At 34.8% G+C, this 16,540-nt stretch overlaps 3 protein-coding genes across 8 annotated transcripts; 1 reads left to right on the forward strand and 2 right to left on the reverse strand.

Annotated features, from left to right (window-relative positions):
- The first annotated feature begins 1,783 nt into the window (after positions 1–1,783).
- Positions 1,784–8,379, forward strand: LOC123215607 (uncharacterized protein At2g33490-like). Of its 2 annotated transcripts, XM_044635777.1 has the most exons (11): positions 1,784–2,448; positions 2,836–2,908; positions 3,104–3,178; positions 3,842–3,903; positions 3,986–4,054; positions 4,599–4,627; positions 4,716–4,923; positions 5,017–5,247; positions 5,899–5,952; positions 6,545–7,523; positions 7,964–8,379. In XM_044635777.1, exons 1-11 carry the CDS (start codon positions 2,329–2,331, stop codon positions 7,987–7,989), a joined length of 1,926 nt encoding a protein of 641 aa, XP_044491712.1. In that variant the 5' UTR covers positions 1,784–2,328; the 3' UTR covers positions 7,990–8,379. The 2 variants fall into 2 exon arrangements, with proteins under 2 accessions (XP_044491712.1, XP_044491713.1); XM_044635778.1 differs by lacking the exon at positions 2,836–2,908 and having other exon boundaries at positions 1,788–2,448.
- A 164-nt stretch (positions 8,380–8,543) lies between these two features.
- On the reverse strand, positions 8,544–10,542 carry LOC123215609 (leucine-rich repeat protein 1-like). Of its 5 annotated transcripts, none has more exons than XM_044635782.1 (7): positions 10,258–10,542; positions 10,035–10,167; positions 9,587–9,658; positions 9,259–9,402; positions 9,068–9,139; positions 8,919–9,001; positions 8,544–8,818 (listed from the first exon to the last, which is right to left on the reverse strand). In XM_044635782.1, exons 1-7 carry the CDS (start codon positions 10,337–10,339, stop codon positions 8,811–8,813), a joined length of 594 nt encoding a protein of 197 aa, XP_044491717.1. In that variant the 5' UTR covers positions 10,340–10,542; the 3' UTR covers positions 8,544–8,810. The 5 variants fall into 5 exon arrangements, with proteins under 5 accessions (XP_044491717.1, XP_044491716.1, XP_044491718.1 ...); XM_044635781.1 differs by having other exon boundaries at positions 8,887–9,001; XM_044635783.1 differs by having other exon boundaries at positions 8,887–8,990; positions 10,258–10,541.
- Positions 10,543–14,181: 3,639 nt separating this feature from the next.
- LOC123216199 (zinc finger protein CONSTANS-LIKE 15-like) lies at positions 14,182–16,251 on the reverse strand. The gene is made up of 4 exons (XM_044636596.1): positions 15,257–16,251; positions 14,829–15,029; positions 14,478–14,743; positions 14,182–14,394 (listed from the first exon to the last, which is right to left on the reverse strand). The coding sequence occupies exons 1-4, from the start codon at positions 16,118–16,120 to the stop codon at positions 14,292–14,294; spliced, it is 1,434 nt and encodes a 477-aa protein (XP_044492531.1). The 5' UTR covers positions 16,121–16,251; the 3' UTR covers positions 14,182–14,291.
- Positions 16,252–16,540: the final 289 nt, after the last annotated feature.

The following is a 16,540-nucleotide window of genomic DNA, read 5'->3' on the forward strand; positions in this document are numbered from 1 at the left end:
TGTAAGATGTAGCATGTACAGCTGTTTCTTTACTAGCAGGGTCACTCTCCTGCTCCATGCTTCTCCCCTTTCAGTTTTGCAATAATTTCTCTTACGTTTTTCTGGTTCTCCACTTGCTTCATCAAAAGAAATTAGGACCACTGGGCTGCGTTAATGCCAATTCTAAGAATTTTAATTATATATTTTTCACTCTAAATTTAACATCTATCCTACAATTCAGACATATCTTATGTTCTGAATTTTTCTTTAGCTCGGGAGATTGGACTGCTATCTGATAGGTATGAAAATAGCAAAATATGAATAATTTAATTGGCCAAAAGACTTATGCCCACCCAAGGTTTGGTCTAAACCCAATTCTCATATATTAATTTTCGAAAATCTAAATATCCATATTTCTGCTTAAATTATCTATCGGAATTAAATATAAAATTGTTATTTAAAATATATAAAAAAATTAAAATTGTATTTTATTTTCCTACTTAGTTTAAAAAACTAATAATTTTTCTTTATCCAAAATTTTGAAAACTTACCTTTTCCCTCATAGGGTTTCTAATTAACTTTCTTTATTCTTTGGTGCCCTTTTTGATTGGCAACTGGTATTCTTTCTCTATCGCAGATGACAACCTTCTTTCTCTAGTGCTCTCTATCATTCCTGACGACACACAACGATTGAATCGGTCTTGGTCTCAACTTCTTTTTCATCCTTCAATCTCGATTTTTAGACAAAAGGCTTCTTCTTTGTTCATCTATCGGTCTCGATTGATTTAGTCCTAAAAAACCATTCAGCTTTATAATGAAAATTGATTAAAATCGAAGAAGAAGGTTGTCGTTCAAATTGAAGAAGAAGAACAAGTGCTAATACATGCGACTTCACCAACACGAGTTCAATCGCCAAAGAAGAGAATTGGGTTGAAGTCGACTCAGTCTCAAGTAGAGAGGAAAACTGGAGACAGAGGATGCTAGTTGTTAAAGAGAGATGACAATTTATAAAGAAGGGACAACTGTGAATGGTTGCAAAAATATAGGGTGGCGCCTTTGATAGGAAAAAATATGTGACGGTCACAAGATTGTCAAATAAAAACAGAGAAATCCTAAAATTTTTAAATAATATTGTTACTTTAATAGTAATAATTAAATTTAATAAATAAATATTTAAAATTTAAAAAATTATCAATGGAGAATTTAAGAGTGCAGCCAACCCTCGGTGAGAATTAGTGCTTTGGCCTACTTTTATTTAGCATTCGAACCTCTTGTTTTGGACCATTTGGTGGCGTAGGGACCAAATGATTACTCACTTCACCAGAGAGATTGGACGTACCCAAGATATTATGATCAAACACTGGAGTTTTGACCATTTGCGAATCTGGCGATTTGGTTTTGTCTAGAAGCTAAAAGGGTCCCATGAAGATCTACACAATTACAGTCTGTCCCATACTGATTATTTGTCCCTAACTTGTATCGTGGGAATTTTGAATTTTGGTCCAATTTCTCAAACATAGCTTGAAATGCTACACCATTGTTGAATTTTTTGTCCTAGTATAATGACAATATGTGGAAGTGGAAGTGGATGTGGATGCAGCTGTGGGCAAACACACATGAATCTTCTAAGCATGCAGCAACAGCTGCCCTTTTTAGAGTTTTTTTTTGGTTTCTCTGAATTTGAAGATGCAGAGACATTTACATATCCAGCTCCTTGGCCTCCAAGAAACGCGTTTTGTTGACCGGAGAACGCCTTAGGTCTAAGTCTTCGTCTTCCCTAATTGTTTCGTTCAATTCCTGTGTTCTTTTGGCGTCATCTAATTTCAATGAAGCAATCGTGGGCCAACACACTTTTGAATTTTGTGGAAAACATTCTAATTTCACGAGAAAAAGCAACATCGGTTTCTTCTTTTCTCAGATTTTCTCTCGAAATGAATTATTATTATTATTATTATTTCATTTTCTGGTCAATGATTAATTTTCCTCTCCACCAATAGCGTAAGCTTTATGACAGGGGAAAGTGGAGCTTGAAGAATATTAATTGGGTATAATTAACTTTATCTGGTATAATACAGCGACTCACATTAACTACTATTAAATCTATTAAGGACGTTTAATCATAATAAAACACAAATTATAGAAGAAGTCAAGAAACAACAATTTATTATTATTTTTTATGACGTAAGCCTACCGGTAATGTAATTTGAAGTTTGGAAGATTGAATTGTCATTTTGTTTCAATAAAAATTTGTGGTGTCTCGTTTGGCAACCAACAGAACACCACACGAAGGAGAAAAGAGAACCTGAGGCTTTGCAAGGAAGAAGAAAGGTATACTCATCCAAATCCAAAATGAAGACTTCGCTGAGAAGATTGCGAGGCTTCACATTTCACCACAGGCACGGTGATTCTAAGGACCGACGAGATCTTCGGCCTCTCGCTCAATTGGACGAGTTCGCTCAGGCTTATCGAGTACACGTCTTTTTCTTTATGCGTTTGTTTGCTCCTTGAAAAATTTGACCGACACGATTTTTTTTTTAAAAAATTTCGACTGTTTTCTTTTCATTTTCAGTTGACGTACATGCGGCTAGGGTTATATTTGTGCAATGTGTTATTTTATATGAATTTTGAAGAAACTGAATCATTAATGTTTTGTTTTTGTTTAATTATGAGATAATTACACTTTTAAAGTTGGTTCTGGATCTGGATGATTATTCAATGTTAAAACGAAGCTTTTAGCAACATCACTATTGTTGAGTCAAGTTTTGAAAAGTGAAAAAAAAATTGAATGGTTAACTATAATAATCTAACCATTTAAATGCATATATGCGTTTAGTAACTTGGATTGTGTGTTTATAGGACATGAATGACATTAGGGACTGCTATGACAGCTTTCTTTCGGCAGCTGCAGCAACAGAAAATAGTGCTTATGGTACTTTGATAATGTTGATATACCTCTGAACTAAAATTTTCATATTTGTAATATTATTTGCTTGCATTACGGAAGCTAAAATTAATTGGCATTATGATTTAATCTCCACTTAGTTCATTAGAATTGTCTTATAATCGCTTTTTAGTACTTTGGCTTCATCTCAAGAATTATACTCTCTGTATCTTTTTCCCTCAGAATTCTCAGAGTCATTGCAGGAAATTGGTGCCTGTCTTCTTGAGAAAACTGCATTGAATGATCACGAAGAAAGTGGTACATGAATTTAGCTTGCACTTCTGCTATTGTTTCATTTGATAATTCATTGTGAACAGATATCCTGGCATAATTTGTTTAGTAGTTTTTCTGTTTCGCCTCAAGATTTATTCAAATAGAATTTTATGCAAAGATGAGTTTTCATTTGTAGGTTTATATTTATTTCTGTTATCTATTTGAATATAAATATTTAAATATATGGATTTTATTTATTATTATTATTTTTTGCCTTTGTTGCACTCCTCAAATCTGATAACTTGAAGAGTTATTAGGCCTCAATTTAATATTCGTTTGAACGTAGTACAAACCATAGTGCATACTATATTCTTGTGAATTTGAACTTGTTAAACCACATCTTAACTCGTGTCTTTGATTATATATGTTAACTTTACTCTCCATTGATGTTGTTTTGTGTATTCTTCAAATGAAATAATCCATTTGCTCATCTACTGTTATGAAGTTGATGTTTCTCCAACGTGGAATTTGTGAATTGTTTTCATATTCTTGTTATGATTCAGACTGTTGTAATTATTTAATGACAAGTTATTACTTGGCCTTCTTACTCCAAAACAAGTTATTACTTAGTTTTCAAGTTCATTATGTTGTTTCTCAGCATTCAGAAGGAGAGAAATTGAAAATAAAGTTTTTTGTGTTTCTGCTCAGGTAAGGTGTTGCTAATGCTGGGAAAAGTGCAGTTTGAACTTCAGAAACTTGTTGATAACTATGTGAGTCCTTTTTTTAACTTTAAGCTGTCACAAAGTTGTATATCTGACTACCCTGGTAATAATTGTTATTTTCATATTTCAGCGCTCTCATATCTTCCAGACAATCACAATCCCATCAGAGTCTCTTCTTAATGAACTTCGAACAGTTGAGGTTTGTTCTTTATGGAGTCTTTGATTTTCTACCCAAGCACCAATGGCAAGTTTGATGTATTACGCCATATATGAAACCTGCCTGTTAGCTTTTTTATCGTCCTATATTGTGAAGAAATTTGTTGTTCTTTTAAATAATTATGTATGGCAGCTCATCCTTTTGATTTAATAATTTAACTAGAATTAGGCAAAGAATGCCAACATCTCAACCAAGATCTTTAGTTGTGTTCAAACACCCTAAATTTTGTGCAAGATATACATATATATTCTTCAATACATAGGAAATGAATATTGAATATTTGTTTGTTGGAATTTATTGGTATCTCAAAATTTTCTTTGCGACGACATCTGTTCTTTCCAACATTTGGCTTACCATTTTCTCAACTAGAAAATGACATTCCCAATCAATAAAATTTCCATGGGAGAACTATTTTATTCTTATTGTTGTTTCTTTTATATGTATTATGGCATTGTTTGTGTATCACCTGTTTTAGCACTTTACTGAATGAATATCAAATTTGATTTGTAATTTTATGATTATGCAGGAGATGAAGCGACAATGTGATGAAAAGAGGTTCAAAATTCATTTTTAAGTGCACACTAATATGAGCATAATAACCTTTTAGAGTACTTGTTTTCTCATATTGGTAAATGATCAACAGAAAAGTATATGATTACATGGTGACAAGGCAAAGAGAAAAAGGAAGGCCAAAAAGTGGGAAAGGAGAAACTTTTTCTTTGCAACAGGTGCAAACAGCTCATGATGAATATGATGACGAGGCAACCTTATTTGTTTTTCGTTTGAAATCTCTGAAGCAAGGACAATCCCGGAGTCTTCTTACACAGGCCGCTAGACACCATGCTGCTCAGGTTTTTCCTTTGTTTTTTTTCCATGTCGTCTTTATCAAACGCACTTGTGTTGGATAATGTTTAATATGCTTCTTTTCCGTTGCGTGGAAGCAGATGTGTTTTTTCAAGAAGGCCCTTAGGTCTCTTGAGGCAATAGAGCCACATGTAAAAATGGTTGCAGAACAACAGCACATTGATTACCAATTCAGTGGACTTGAAGACGATGATGGGGATTATGGTGATGACGACTATGACAGCTCTGATACATATGGTGATGGGGAATTGAGTTTTGACTATGGGCAAAATGACCAGGAGAATGTTTCTTCTTTGCGAAACTCAATGGAGGTAGAAACATAATGTGTTCTATATCTGGCAGAGAAAACTAATTAACTTTTTTTCCATTAACTCCCTTATGGATGCAACTCATTTGAATGCTTGCAATCTTAACTTTCTGGATAATAGTTAGGGTACCAAATATGCCCATATCTTGATATTTTCATTGTTAGGATAACAAGTATGCTCATAACTTAACATTTAAAATCATAGTTAGGCTGGCAGGTGTGCCCTTACCTTAACATTTTGAATATAGTTACGATGCAAACATACTCATAGCATTTTGAAAATTGTTTGTATGACAAATTTGCTCATATCTTATCTTTGGAGCCATAGTTAGGATGACAAATGTGCTCCATACATCTATTCTGACAAGTCTAATAATCATCTAGCAATTTCATGTTTTATATTGAAAGTAATGAGAGATAAGCCAAATGTATATGTGAAGCTAATTCATGCATGAAAAAAAGAAATTGTCTTATGGTTGATCAATCAGCATTTGTTTCCTGGGTAGAGAACTACTCTGCCCCTATAGCACTTATATAATTACTGTTTTGCACATCTTAGAGTGATCATACAATTACCTTGTGGATCATAGTCATTTCTACATCTAGAGATGAAATACGTTAGACCTGTAACTTGACTATATATTGATTAATGCAGTTGGATGAGGCAGACATTACATTTCCGGCAGTTGCTCCTGTGGAGACCGCAAAGGTATAGGAATTTGTGCTATTGACAATTTTTATGTGATAATATAGCCCTATGGGTCAAATCAGATAGGTATTCAATTTTTTTTAAAATTTTTTAGTAGTTTTTCTAAGTTTTAATCTTAAATATGATTACAATAAAATTATGTGCACAAACAATAACTTGTCATCATGTGATTGGGTGTTACTTTATCTCTAATTTAAAACTATCCAATCACATGGTGACATGTTAATATTTGTGCACATAACACCACTCATAGGATTAACCCATATAGTTGACCTGGCAAAAGTTGGTTTTCTGACTGCGGATAACTTTTACTCAATTATAATTTTTTTGGTTATTTTATTAAGTTATTTTCATTAATCAAGAGATTTGAATTTGATATTACTAGATACTTGGTTAATCATTAACACAAAATAAAATTCATCTACTAGAAATAGTTGAGTTACTACTAAACAGAAAAAAAAAATTATCTCCTTCGTACAGCATAAAAAATAATAAACAACCCTCTGTTATTTCATATTTTGTGCATCTGATCTTTGAGGTGCAGCAAAGAAATATTAATGGGTTTTATTCTACTACTTTGGCATATGTACAGGAAAATCTGGATAGAGGCTATAGGAGATCTATTTCCTTTAGTAGGAATGTTAGGCTTGGAAGCCATTCAGTGCCTATATATGCTGAATTTAAATCTGATCCTATTGACAAGATTACGCAACTGCAACCATCATCTTCGCGGAAGTTCAGCACATATGTGCTACCAACACCAGTAGCTACAAAGGGTTCAAATTCTCCAGGACCAAGGAGTCCAGTTCCTCACCCACTGAAGTCACGTTTGAGTAGACATACTCATAATGAGTGGCATTCATCCCCCTTGGACCGAACAAAATTTGATAAAAGTTTGGGTGATGAGAAAATTTCCAGATCTTTTGCACAGTCTGTTCTCAGAGAGAACAACAATATAACTACATCAGCTAGACTACCTCCTCCTTTGGCAGATGGATTTTTTTCACGGTTTGATCCTCCAGGTGCTTCTGATTATAAAAAAATCAAAAGACAATCCTTTTCTGGTCCAATTACAAGGATGCCCCCAGCTTCAAAAACTGTCTCAAAGGAACATCCCCATTTGTCATCTGGACCAATTTTACGAAGTCCAATTGCTCAACCACCAACCTCAACTCCAAAAATTTCACCAAGTGCTTCCCCTCCTTTTATGTCTTCACCCAAGATAAGTGAACTTCATGAACTTCCAAGACCCCCTGCCAATTCTATTTCCAAGTCTTCAGGGCCTATGGGTTTGGTTGGTCATTCAGCTCCCTTGGTGCCCAAAGTTCAAATGCCTTATGCTACTGATAGATCACCTGTGTCAAATGCAGCATCTCCACTGCCAACACCTCCTCTGGCAATCACTCGTAGTTTTTCCATACCCTCAATGGGTTTTAAAATGACTTCCTTAGATGTTTCCAAGCCACAGAATTTAGGGGTGGCATCGCCTCCTCTATCACCAATATCTTTAACCAACAAGAAGTTACCGTCAACTGGTTCCGAATCTGCTGCCCAGTTTGTTGAAATTACAGGTAATTAAAAAACCAAGTGCTGTATTATTTTTCTTTTAATCAGTATAATTTATTTCACCTAACATGTCAACATGACAGGAGTTGAGGTATCATCTGGGTAAGTACCAGAGGAGATTATCTATTAACCAATCTCTACTCTTCTATTGGATAGTAATCAATTTTCATTAATGTATTAAGAAATAAAATATGTTAGTGTTAGATATTAAGATGCAGATTGATGATGTTAATGAAGTGAACTTGAGTAAAGTATTCTTTGCAAGGTATAGGTTGTATTTGTAACTAAGTAATGTGGATTTCAAAGAATTTGTTTTAGGACTAATAGCATATCTCTCCTTTGTATTCATCATTTTTTATCTGTATAACCAAAATGCACGAAATCAAAGAGTTATGTATATTTGGCAATCTGGTTTTCCTTCTTCCTGATGATGTGGTGTTTTCAGATCATATGGACACAGGGACAGAGTAATTGTTATGGCTTGTAGGTATTCCCCGACTTGACAGAAGCATTTCCGGAGGTGAGATTGTCTCACACAATTTCGTACAGGCAAAAAATGTGTATATATCTCTTTGTTGGTTCATTTTGGTCTGTACTGTGTCATCCTTTTCTTTATTTATCTTGAACAGTGGGCATTGAGTTAATTAAAAAATTGGCCTTGTGTTCCATTATTCAAGAAGGAATTTTGTATCTTCACATAGGATTGAATAGGTAAATACCCTTTTTTTATCCCGGCAATGCCATTCAAATAATACTAATTCTGTTGTGTATTGCAAGACGACCTTCAGAAAATTCAATTTGCACAATGTTGACAAATTAGAATTATGAATTTTATAATGTTATGGATTTTTAATTTTATTTTATTATGAAATCACGTTGAGTAAATAAATAATCTTGAGCTATTAGTTAATGGTTTGGCTTATTTTGATGAAAAATAACATAACTTTGACGGTTGAGACTGAGTGTCTGGTGATTGAAAAAAAGAGTGGTTCTGTTTTATGAACGACCTACCCACCTGGACATCATGAAGCAAAAGATATAATACTATATATAAGAGAAAAAGACAATTACATATAGTTGAAAATAAGGATATCTCCATTAATACAAGAACAACATCTTGTTGTATTGCCCTAATTAGTTAATAAAATTAGAAAAATTTGTCGCCATTTCCATATAATGAGACATTACTATGGAATTGGTCATGATGGTGGCCTCTTTGGTGCGTCATTTACAGCCTCCTGCATCGTATCTCACAAATCCCATCAATTCTGGTCCCTCCAGTCTTGGATTGTTCATAAAACTGCATTCACAAAATTAACAAAAAAAAAAAAAAAAAACCAACTAAGAATTTAAAGCTAAAGTAGCTACCTATCTAGTAGGGGATGAAATGTATCTATCACCTTTCCTCCGAGAACTTTGAGAACGTGCCCCAGGTTGGAATTGTTCCACACAAATCATTATTCGACACGTCGCTGTAAATTTTCTAGATTGATGTGAGAATAAGAGAGATAAATTGGGTTTTATGGGATTAAATTATGTTAAGACTCACAGGATCTTCAGGCTTCCAAGTTTCGTAAGTTCCCTTGGAATCCTTCCAGTCAATTTGTTACCATTAAGTCTCCTGTATACAAGATTACGTGAACCATTATAGATTGCTTGATTCTTAACCATTTGATTCCAATCAGACGTCAATCAATCTAAGAATGAAACCAAGGATCGAGCAGGGTTTTTGATGCTTACAGGAATTTGAGATTAGAGAGATTAGAGAGTGAAGACGGAATGGGCCCTGTAAGGTTATTGTGATAAAGATCCAAGCTAATAAGGCTCTTAAGTCCTCCAAGCTCCTGTGGTACAGAACCAACCAAGTTGTTCATGTACAGTTCCCTGTACAATAAACGCACACCAATCAGTTCAACTGCTATTAAATGCATCACCACCGACATTCATCATTTATTTCACAACCTAATTTCATTTCTTTTAATGCCTCATTTTGTCTCAAGAAATTAAATAAAAAATGATTTAAGAGCTTCAAATATATTCAAGGGTAACAGTAAAAAGCTAAGCTTACAGATACTGCAAACGTTCCAGCTTCCCCAACTCGGGAACTAGTCTGCCCGACAGCTTTCCATTTCCAAGATCTCTACAATATACAATATACAGTTTTGGAAGAGTAACATAGTTGTTCATTCAAACATTAAATCACATGCACACGCATGGAAAGCACTAACAGAGAGAGTCTGCTTGTCCTTGTGTTTTGTTTGAATTTTGACGAATCAGATTTCACGGGTTCTTACTTTTGCTCCAACGTGGATGGTTCCTTGGCGATATACAAAACCGCACTTACATCTAGGTCTAGCTTTTATATATATATATAAAACTAAACATGAATGAACGAACAAGTTTTGTCAACTTTACAGGTAAGGCTTTGACTACTTGTCCATGACAAACTGTAGGTAGATATACTCAAGCTGTAAAATAAATAAACAAAAAGGAAAGATTGATTATAAGAAACTTACAGACGGCTAACCCGATTCTCAGAGTCACAAGTGACATGAAACCAAGTACACGGATCCACCAGAGTCGGATCCCAGCTTTCAAGAACACCTTGTGGATCATCAACAGCTCTTCTCAACGCGTATAGAGCATCCCCTTTTCATTTACACAGCCATTAACAATATCAACAAAAAAGATTATATATTATAGAAAAATAATCGCAGAGTTTATATCATCCATCTATACCTTCAGTGTTAGCTTTTGTAGTAGCCAAAGCAGTTGATATAAGCAAAACAACAAGGGCATGAAACAGAGTCGAGATTGCCATTACTAAACTTGGAAAGTTGAAGGTTATTCTCAGCTACTCCAAAAGAGTGAAGATGCCTATGGAGAACTTTGAGATGGAGGTGGAGACAGTTGTGATATTTTGTTTGTTTAAAGCTTGGAGGCAAGGAATCAAGCCTTTGTTGGGGGGAATTTATAGAGCCCCATAAAATTGAGAACGGCTGGCTTTATGGCTATACAATAATTGCAACCCTTTAATTTTTTTTATAAGCTCCATTTGCCAAGTCCTATCCCATCCTTTGTTTAGTTGTTTTCATGTTCAGGGCTGCAAGTTCAAAAGTGTCCCTCGTCACAGATCTATAAGACGATTCTGTCCTCATTGCCTCTATGTAACCCTTTTTTTCTAATGACAAGCAACGTCTACTCTATATCAATACTGAACAAGTAAATCACAGTTCAATGACTAATCTCATCCCAACTAGCTTGTCCGATACCAACACTGAACAAGTAAAACTACAGTCTAATGACTAATCTCGCAACAATTGAATGGGTAATTCAAAGTTTTATCTTGCTTATAAAACTATTTTTAAATTACTCTCATAATGAAACTCAGTAGCTTTGGTGACTTACTGACATAAGTGATTCAGAAGATTGCAACTTAGAAATAGAAATAGGAGTTGAAATGGCAGAAAAAATAAAGTTGTGTGGGGCAAAACTTCCAGTAAAATTTGGACCACCATGTTCTTCTCAGGGTTATGTTACATCACTCAGGAACGAAGATTCAAAGACCCAAATGAAGTCAGAGTATTTTGCATGCACAAGTTAGATGGATTTCAGGGAAAATTGCTCACTCACTCAACCCTTTTCCTATTATATTCTGGTAAGTTGAAATACTGAAGATAATTGTACAGAGGGTTGCGTGCATGTCAGTATTGGAAAGGGTAATGGGGTTGGGGGAAAACCAGGCAAATCTTTTGAACTCTATTGGAGCCAAAACAGTATATGCAAGAGAATAATTGATACCTCACCATGTGTAGTCTGGCATCTGTTCTTTTAGCAGTTTCGATGCTGTTTTTTTAATGTATTTTATTAAAACGTAAGCATTTTGAAGTTTGGATAGTTTTGTTGAGAAGTGTAAAGAGCCCAGGCACAAGAGAACAGTGTTTGGAAATCTGTACTGGTCGGATACACATTTTATATTATAATTTTATTCTCATAATATTTTTATATATTTTACTTCCCCCAACAAATTTCTTTCCGAGCGAACTCTGTCGTATTTCTTTTTTTAATTTATTTAAATAAGATTATCATTGTCAGATTCGGTGTTCAGTGGCATAACTTTAGAGATGACAAATTGTTTTAAGAAGTCAACCAAATTAAACAAAGGAATTTGCTTTGCTGATAACTCAATTGTGCTTCAAAAGAAGCTCTTAAATGATATTGAAGCTGTCTATTCTGGTTCATATATATATATTCCTTGCTCTTTTCAGATCAATCAATAACATTTTTGTCCTTCGGTTTCTCTGAGTTTCTGTTTTCAATTTGAATTACAGTCATCATGTTCAAGGTTCTGATGAAGTTGATGGCTTACCAGGTCCCTCCTGAATACTATTTAATACAACTCTGGAAGATGAGAAGCCAGTTGGACAATTAACAATATTTGATCATGGAGTAAACCTCACTCGAATTAAATTATCTTTTTACAGTTAAATAAATTATATTGAATAAATAAAATTTGAGTTCAAATCACAATACTAAGTAAGTTAATAATGTAAAATATCATAGAATTTGCATCATATCTATTATATGATACCTTTCTATTATCACTCAGACTATATTTGAGAGGGGATACCCATTTTCAATTGTTTTGTTTGGGTTCCATTTGACTTAACAAAAGCACTTGTTGAGCAAAATTAGTGGGTGGATGAGATCTTATGATAAGTCTTTCTCCTTAAAAGGAGTGACTTGACTAAGCCCAGCAATGGGCCTTCTTCTTCTAACACAAAAGCTTTCCATACTCACCATCGAGTATATAAGCAAAATCCCATTTCTCTTTAAAGCACCCAATACTTGGCCATTCTTTTCTCATGTTTAAAATGAAAATGAGCATGATATGATCTGTATAAAGATGGGAAGAAAAGATCTTTTTAGTTTGAAAAATGAAAACTGATGATAATGTTAACACTAAAGGCAACATCACAGCTGTTTTACCTCCATATTCAAATTCAACTGGTCTCTGGGGACATCTAAATTCAGAATTTTCATTTAAATTGTAATTTTCTTAAAATATCATCCTTGAAGGATGTGATTCTTGATATACTTTTGATTTAAGTTACTTTCTTGTAGATTAGTGTTACATAAAGAACTTACAAGTTAAATAATCAAAGCAAATTGGGTATCTTTATCCTGTTGTTAGGAGGGCTTCATTGTCAAGAACGAAGACTTGGAAAAATTTTCTAAGAATAAATGTACAGTTAGGCACTGTTTCCCTCAATAATAACCTCGGGGACCATCATTCCTAGAAAGAACTTGAATGAATTAGAGTGGAAAATATTGTTCCCCCTTTTCGGTGAAAAACCTAAACATAATCACATAAGATTTGAAATTCGCATTACAAAGGAATTTTGAATTTACAGACTGATTTTAACATGAATAAATGCAGCTGTACAATCGAAAATTAAAACCCAGAAAGGGGTTGGCCTTGCGCATATAAGATTTGGGTCAATGCTTGATTCATGTCTAATTATGTAGATGTGAAAACCAAATTGGGCTTCGAAGAGATACAGCCTATCTTATGAACATTGCCCTCTAATAAGAAAAGCACTAAGAAGAGGAGCTTCCAACACAAAAACACTAAAAATGATTGAGAGAGCGATAAAACTCAGAAAATAGTGACATGTTATTATTGATACATAAGTTTGTCACAGATTTTTATGTCTATAATTTTACAATGGATAAAATATTTTAAATCACAGATTTTTACTTCTGTGCAAACAGATCCTTTTGCTTGATCCATTTAACGGATATTATCAGCACAGGTGGAAGACATTTGTCAAATTTCAAGAGGGAAATAGTCATGTAGCCTCCAAAAAATTTATAGGAGTTGAAGACACTGTTATATAATTGGAAATTTATATAGATAATAATTTTAAGTGATGTTTTTTCAACTAAAACACTGTTGGTGAGTATCAATATATTATTTTAAAGAATAGTTTCAATGATAAAAGAGGAGATTCTATAGATAAGTGAGTAAATCAAACTTTAACTTAATTAAATTGGGTGTTAAAAAAAAAGGGCAATATGCAAATAGTTAATTGAAAAGTTGGTATTATTTTTTAATTTTCAGTAATGTACATGCTTGTCCAGATGAATGTGTAGGTACATTCATCAAATTGATCTGCTGCAATTGTCAGTGGAGGCATCAGAATCCATTAAAGTGAAGTGAAGTTTCAGGCCAGCAGCTTAGAGGAGTACAAGTAAAAAGCATACTTTGCACCTTCACCTAAAGAGCCCTCTTTCAATTTCGTCTCGAGGCTGCAATTGGTGTCAATTTTCTGTTTTTGACTGTCCATATGACATGTTTTTTTTTTTTTAAACGAGTAAACCTTATTTGAGTCGAATCAACTTTTCGAAAATAAAATGAAACCCAAGATTAATGCAGCTTCACAATCATTGCATACTGTTTCTACATTAATTTGCTTGGTGTGGATTCTACATCCTATCATCGTTAGCTTGTAGAAAAGAATCTGACTGCTACAAGTTATGCTCCTACACTACCAACCTATTACCGCTCTTCTCCGTCTGCAGCATTTGCCAACTCTTCTACATTGTTTCAAGCTACACGCTTATGCTAAACTCACACATGACATGAATAACACAGAGAGATGATAATGCAAAATAAAGACTGCTGAATTATGCATCAATCATAGAAAGAATGTAAGAAATATATACAACAAAGCAAGCAAGGAGCATCTATTTCTATCCTAGCACAGGATTCAACCATCAGGAGCTTCGCTAGCCTTCACAAATCGACCTTTCACTCGCTTCCTACTATCGGCTCTTGCCTTCCTTGATTCATACCGAATGTGCTTCTCATATCTATCCATCAATTACATTGAAAATTCAGAAATCTAATAATTTGGATAAGTGAGATCTCAAATAATGACAAGGGAAGAACCCACCTCCGTGTTTTTTTCTTCTCCTTGTAACGTCGCATTGCATTGCCTCTATTTTGAGCCAGAAGCTCCAGATCAGCTTTGGTTGCTCCAGCTGCTGTCACTCCATCATGTCTCTCAAGAAAAGACTGTTCAATGAACCGGATATGTTTAGAGCTCCTGGAGTCCCTGGGCTTACCAAAAACTGAACCTGATGGTGGCTTTGCTATCAGTAGATTGTTGCTTTCAGAGGTTTTAGGCCCCTGAATGACTGTTGGGTTATTTGAGTTGTTCTGGAATTCAGAAGACAAGACATTAGTACATCATGCTCTAATGAATAAACAATTACAATCAAACTGAGATACAGTCATGACTTACATTAGAAGAAGCTTTGTTTTCATGTCCCATGGGACCATTCTGGAACATATTTGTAAACATTACTGTACTAGCAAAAGATGTTTCTTTCATAAGTTCACCAAAATTCTTAATCATGAATACTGCATCGCTTCCACCATATGTAACTTCTAGTTGGCTAAATTCCTCAGTGGTCCTCGAGCATCCTGAATTAAAATCCCATATCTGCAAAGTGAGCACTATAAGATTCCTATTAATCAACTACATCTATTTTTCTCACACAAAAAAGTACAGGAAGTTGAAGAAGGAAAAAATGAAGTACAGAGAATGCCTCAGCAAATGCATTTTTATCACAACATGCCTGCTTAAGATCTCAATTGAAACTTTAAGGCAATCAAAAACAAATAATTGAAAGAATGAAAGAAGTAATCCAAAGGGTTTAAAACCAACACCTGAGCTCCCTGACCACCAGAATTACCATCCCAGAACATATCCCTGTTAACAACACGGTCACCCTCTTTGGCATCCATCTGTTCCTGCATCATAAGTAGAGACGTAAAAGGCGTTTGTTGCTGCAGCGATTCTTGAGCACAACTACTAACTTGAGCCTCCGTTATTGTCACCAAATTCTCTGCATCTCTATAAGCACTAAAATTACTGTTTTTAACATTATCATCATGGTTTATTTCACCAGCTTCATTTCCCATCGAATCACTCCTCAACAACTCAACCAGTTGTTTATGTATCACTTGTCTAAGTTTTCCACAACTCGGACTCTGCCTTTTCGACATAGCCAAAACCTTTCCGTTATAAAACATACCTTTCTCATTTGGCACCATCAAATCTTGAACACTTACTCCTGAATTGTTGTTGTAAATCGACGAAGACTCAACGGGACTCATCATATCTAGACAACCGCTCCAGTAGTCAATCAACGGCGCAGATTCATTGAGTTTTTTATCATCAAGAGCGAAACCCCACATTGCGGCGAGTTCTAGAGCTGAGCGACAGCCAGAGAAGCCTTCAACCGGAGCACGATCGTGTGCAGTGGACACAGAGCAGCTCCCGTGCGCATCCCAATCACACTCTTGACACAGGGCCAAATTGTCGGTCGCGCACCGGACAGAAACCGGTTCGTTGCAGCAGTTATCGCAGATCTGTGACCGGAGATGTTTCTTTGACAGTTGGTTCGCGGAGTGCACGTGTTGGTCGCAGAACAAACAGAGCTTAGCTGAGTCAGCTCTACAGTAAAGAACCGCAATCTGGTGACTGCAGAAATCGCAGGGTACAGTTTCTTTATTGTTGGGAGTCTGCATCTTAAATTTTCTTAAAGAAAAACCGAACTGAATTCAGAGTTTTGTAAGAGACAACAAGAAGAGAATGTATCGATGTTTATGTAAGAATGAATGAGATGAAGTGAAAACATTTCTTAACCTTTTAGTGGGGGGCACTTGACATCACATCATATGAGAGGACAACAGCACCTTTTTTACCTTGTTTAGTAAGGGTTAGATTCAGGTTAGATTTTAAAATTCTGCTCTGACAATCTATCTTACATTGTTTATAAGATTTAGTCAATCTCTCTGTCTACTCTACAAGTCATCACATTTATAAAGACAATGATATTTCAACATGTCATAATGCAATAATTAATCTAGATATTTAATTCAACTCCACTTCTAAAGCTGAAAAAAAATTTTAAAACTGAAAAAAACAAATTTCACATATTAGATAAA

Source organism: Mangifera indica, chromosome 5, assembly GCF_011075055.1.
Source record: "Mangifera indica cultivar Alphonso chromosome 5, CATAS_Mindica_2.1, whole genome shotgun sequence".
In the NCBI taxonomy this organism is placed as follows: Eukaryota; Viridiplantae; Streptophyta; class Magnoliopsida; order Sapindales; family Anacardiaceae; genus Mangifera; species Mangifera indica.

What these genes read in the sequence shown, in the direction of transcription:
- LOC123215607 (XM_044635777.1), top strand. Translation starts at nt 2,329, where the DNA reads ATGAAGACTTCGCTGAGAAGATTGCGAGGCTTCACATTTCACCACAGG. An exon ending in CTCCTGTGGAGACCGCAAAG is followed by an intron (nt 5,953 to 6,544) that starts GTATAGGAATTT and finishes GCATATGTACAG; the next exon opens with GAAAATCTGGATAGAGGCTA. An exon ending in CCAGTTTGTTGAAATTACAG is followed by an intron (nt 7,524 to 7,963) that starts GTAATTAAAAAA and finishes TGGTGTTTTCAG; the next exon opens with ATCATATGGACACAGGGACA.
- LOC123215609 (XM_044635780.1), bottom strand. Translation starts at nt 10,339, where the DNA reads ATGGCAATCTCGACTCTGTTTCATGCCCTTGTTGTTTTGCTTATATCA. An exon ending in TACAAAAGCTAACACTGAAG is followed by an intron (nt 10,168 to 10,257) that starts GTATAGATGGAT and finishes GTAAATGAAAAG; the next exon opens with GGGATGCTCTATACGCGTTG. An exon ending in TCAAAGTTCTCGGAGGAAAG is followed by an intron (nt 8,819 to 8,918) that starts GTGATAGATACA and finishes TTGTGAATGCAG; the next exon opens with TTTTATGAACAATCCAAGAC.
- LOC123216199 (XM_044636596.1), bottom strand. Translation starts at nt 16,120, where the DNA reads ATGCAGACTCCCAACAATAAAGAAACTGTACCCTGCGATTTCTGCAGT. An exon ending in AAAACAAAGCTTCTTCTAAT is followed by an intron (nt 14,744 to 14,828) that starts GTAAGTCATGAC and finishes TCTGAATTCCAG; the next exon opens with AACAACTCAAATAACCCAAC. An exon ending in GAGAAGAAAAAAACACGGAG is followed by an intron (nt 14,395 to 14,477) that starts GTGGGTTCTTCC and finishes ATTGATGGATAG; the next exon opens with ATATGAGAAGCACATTCGGT.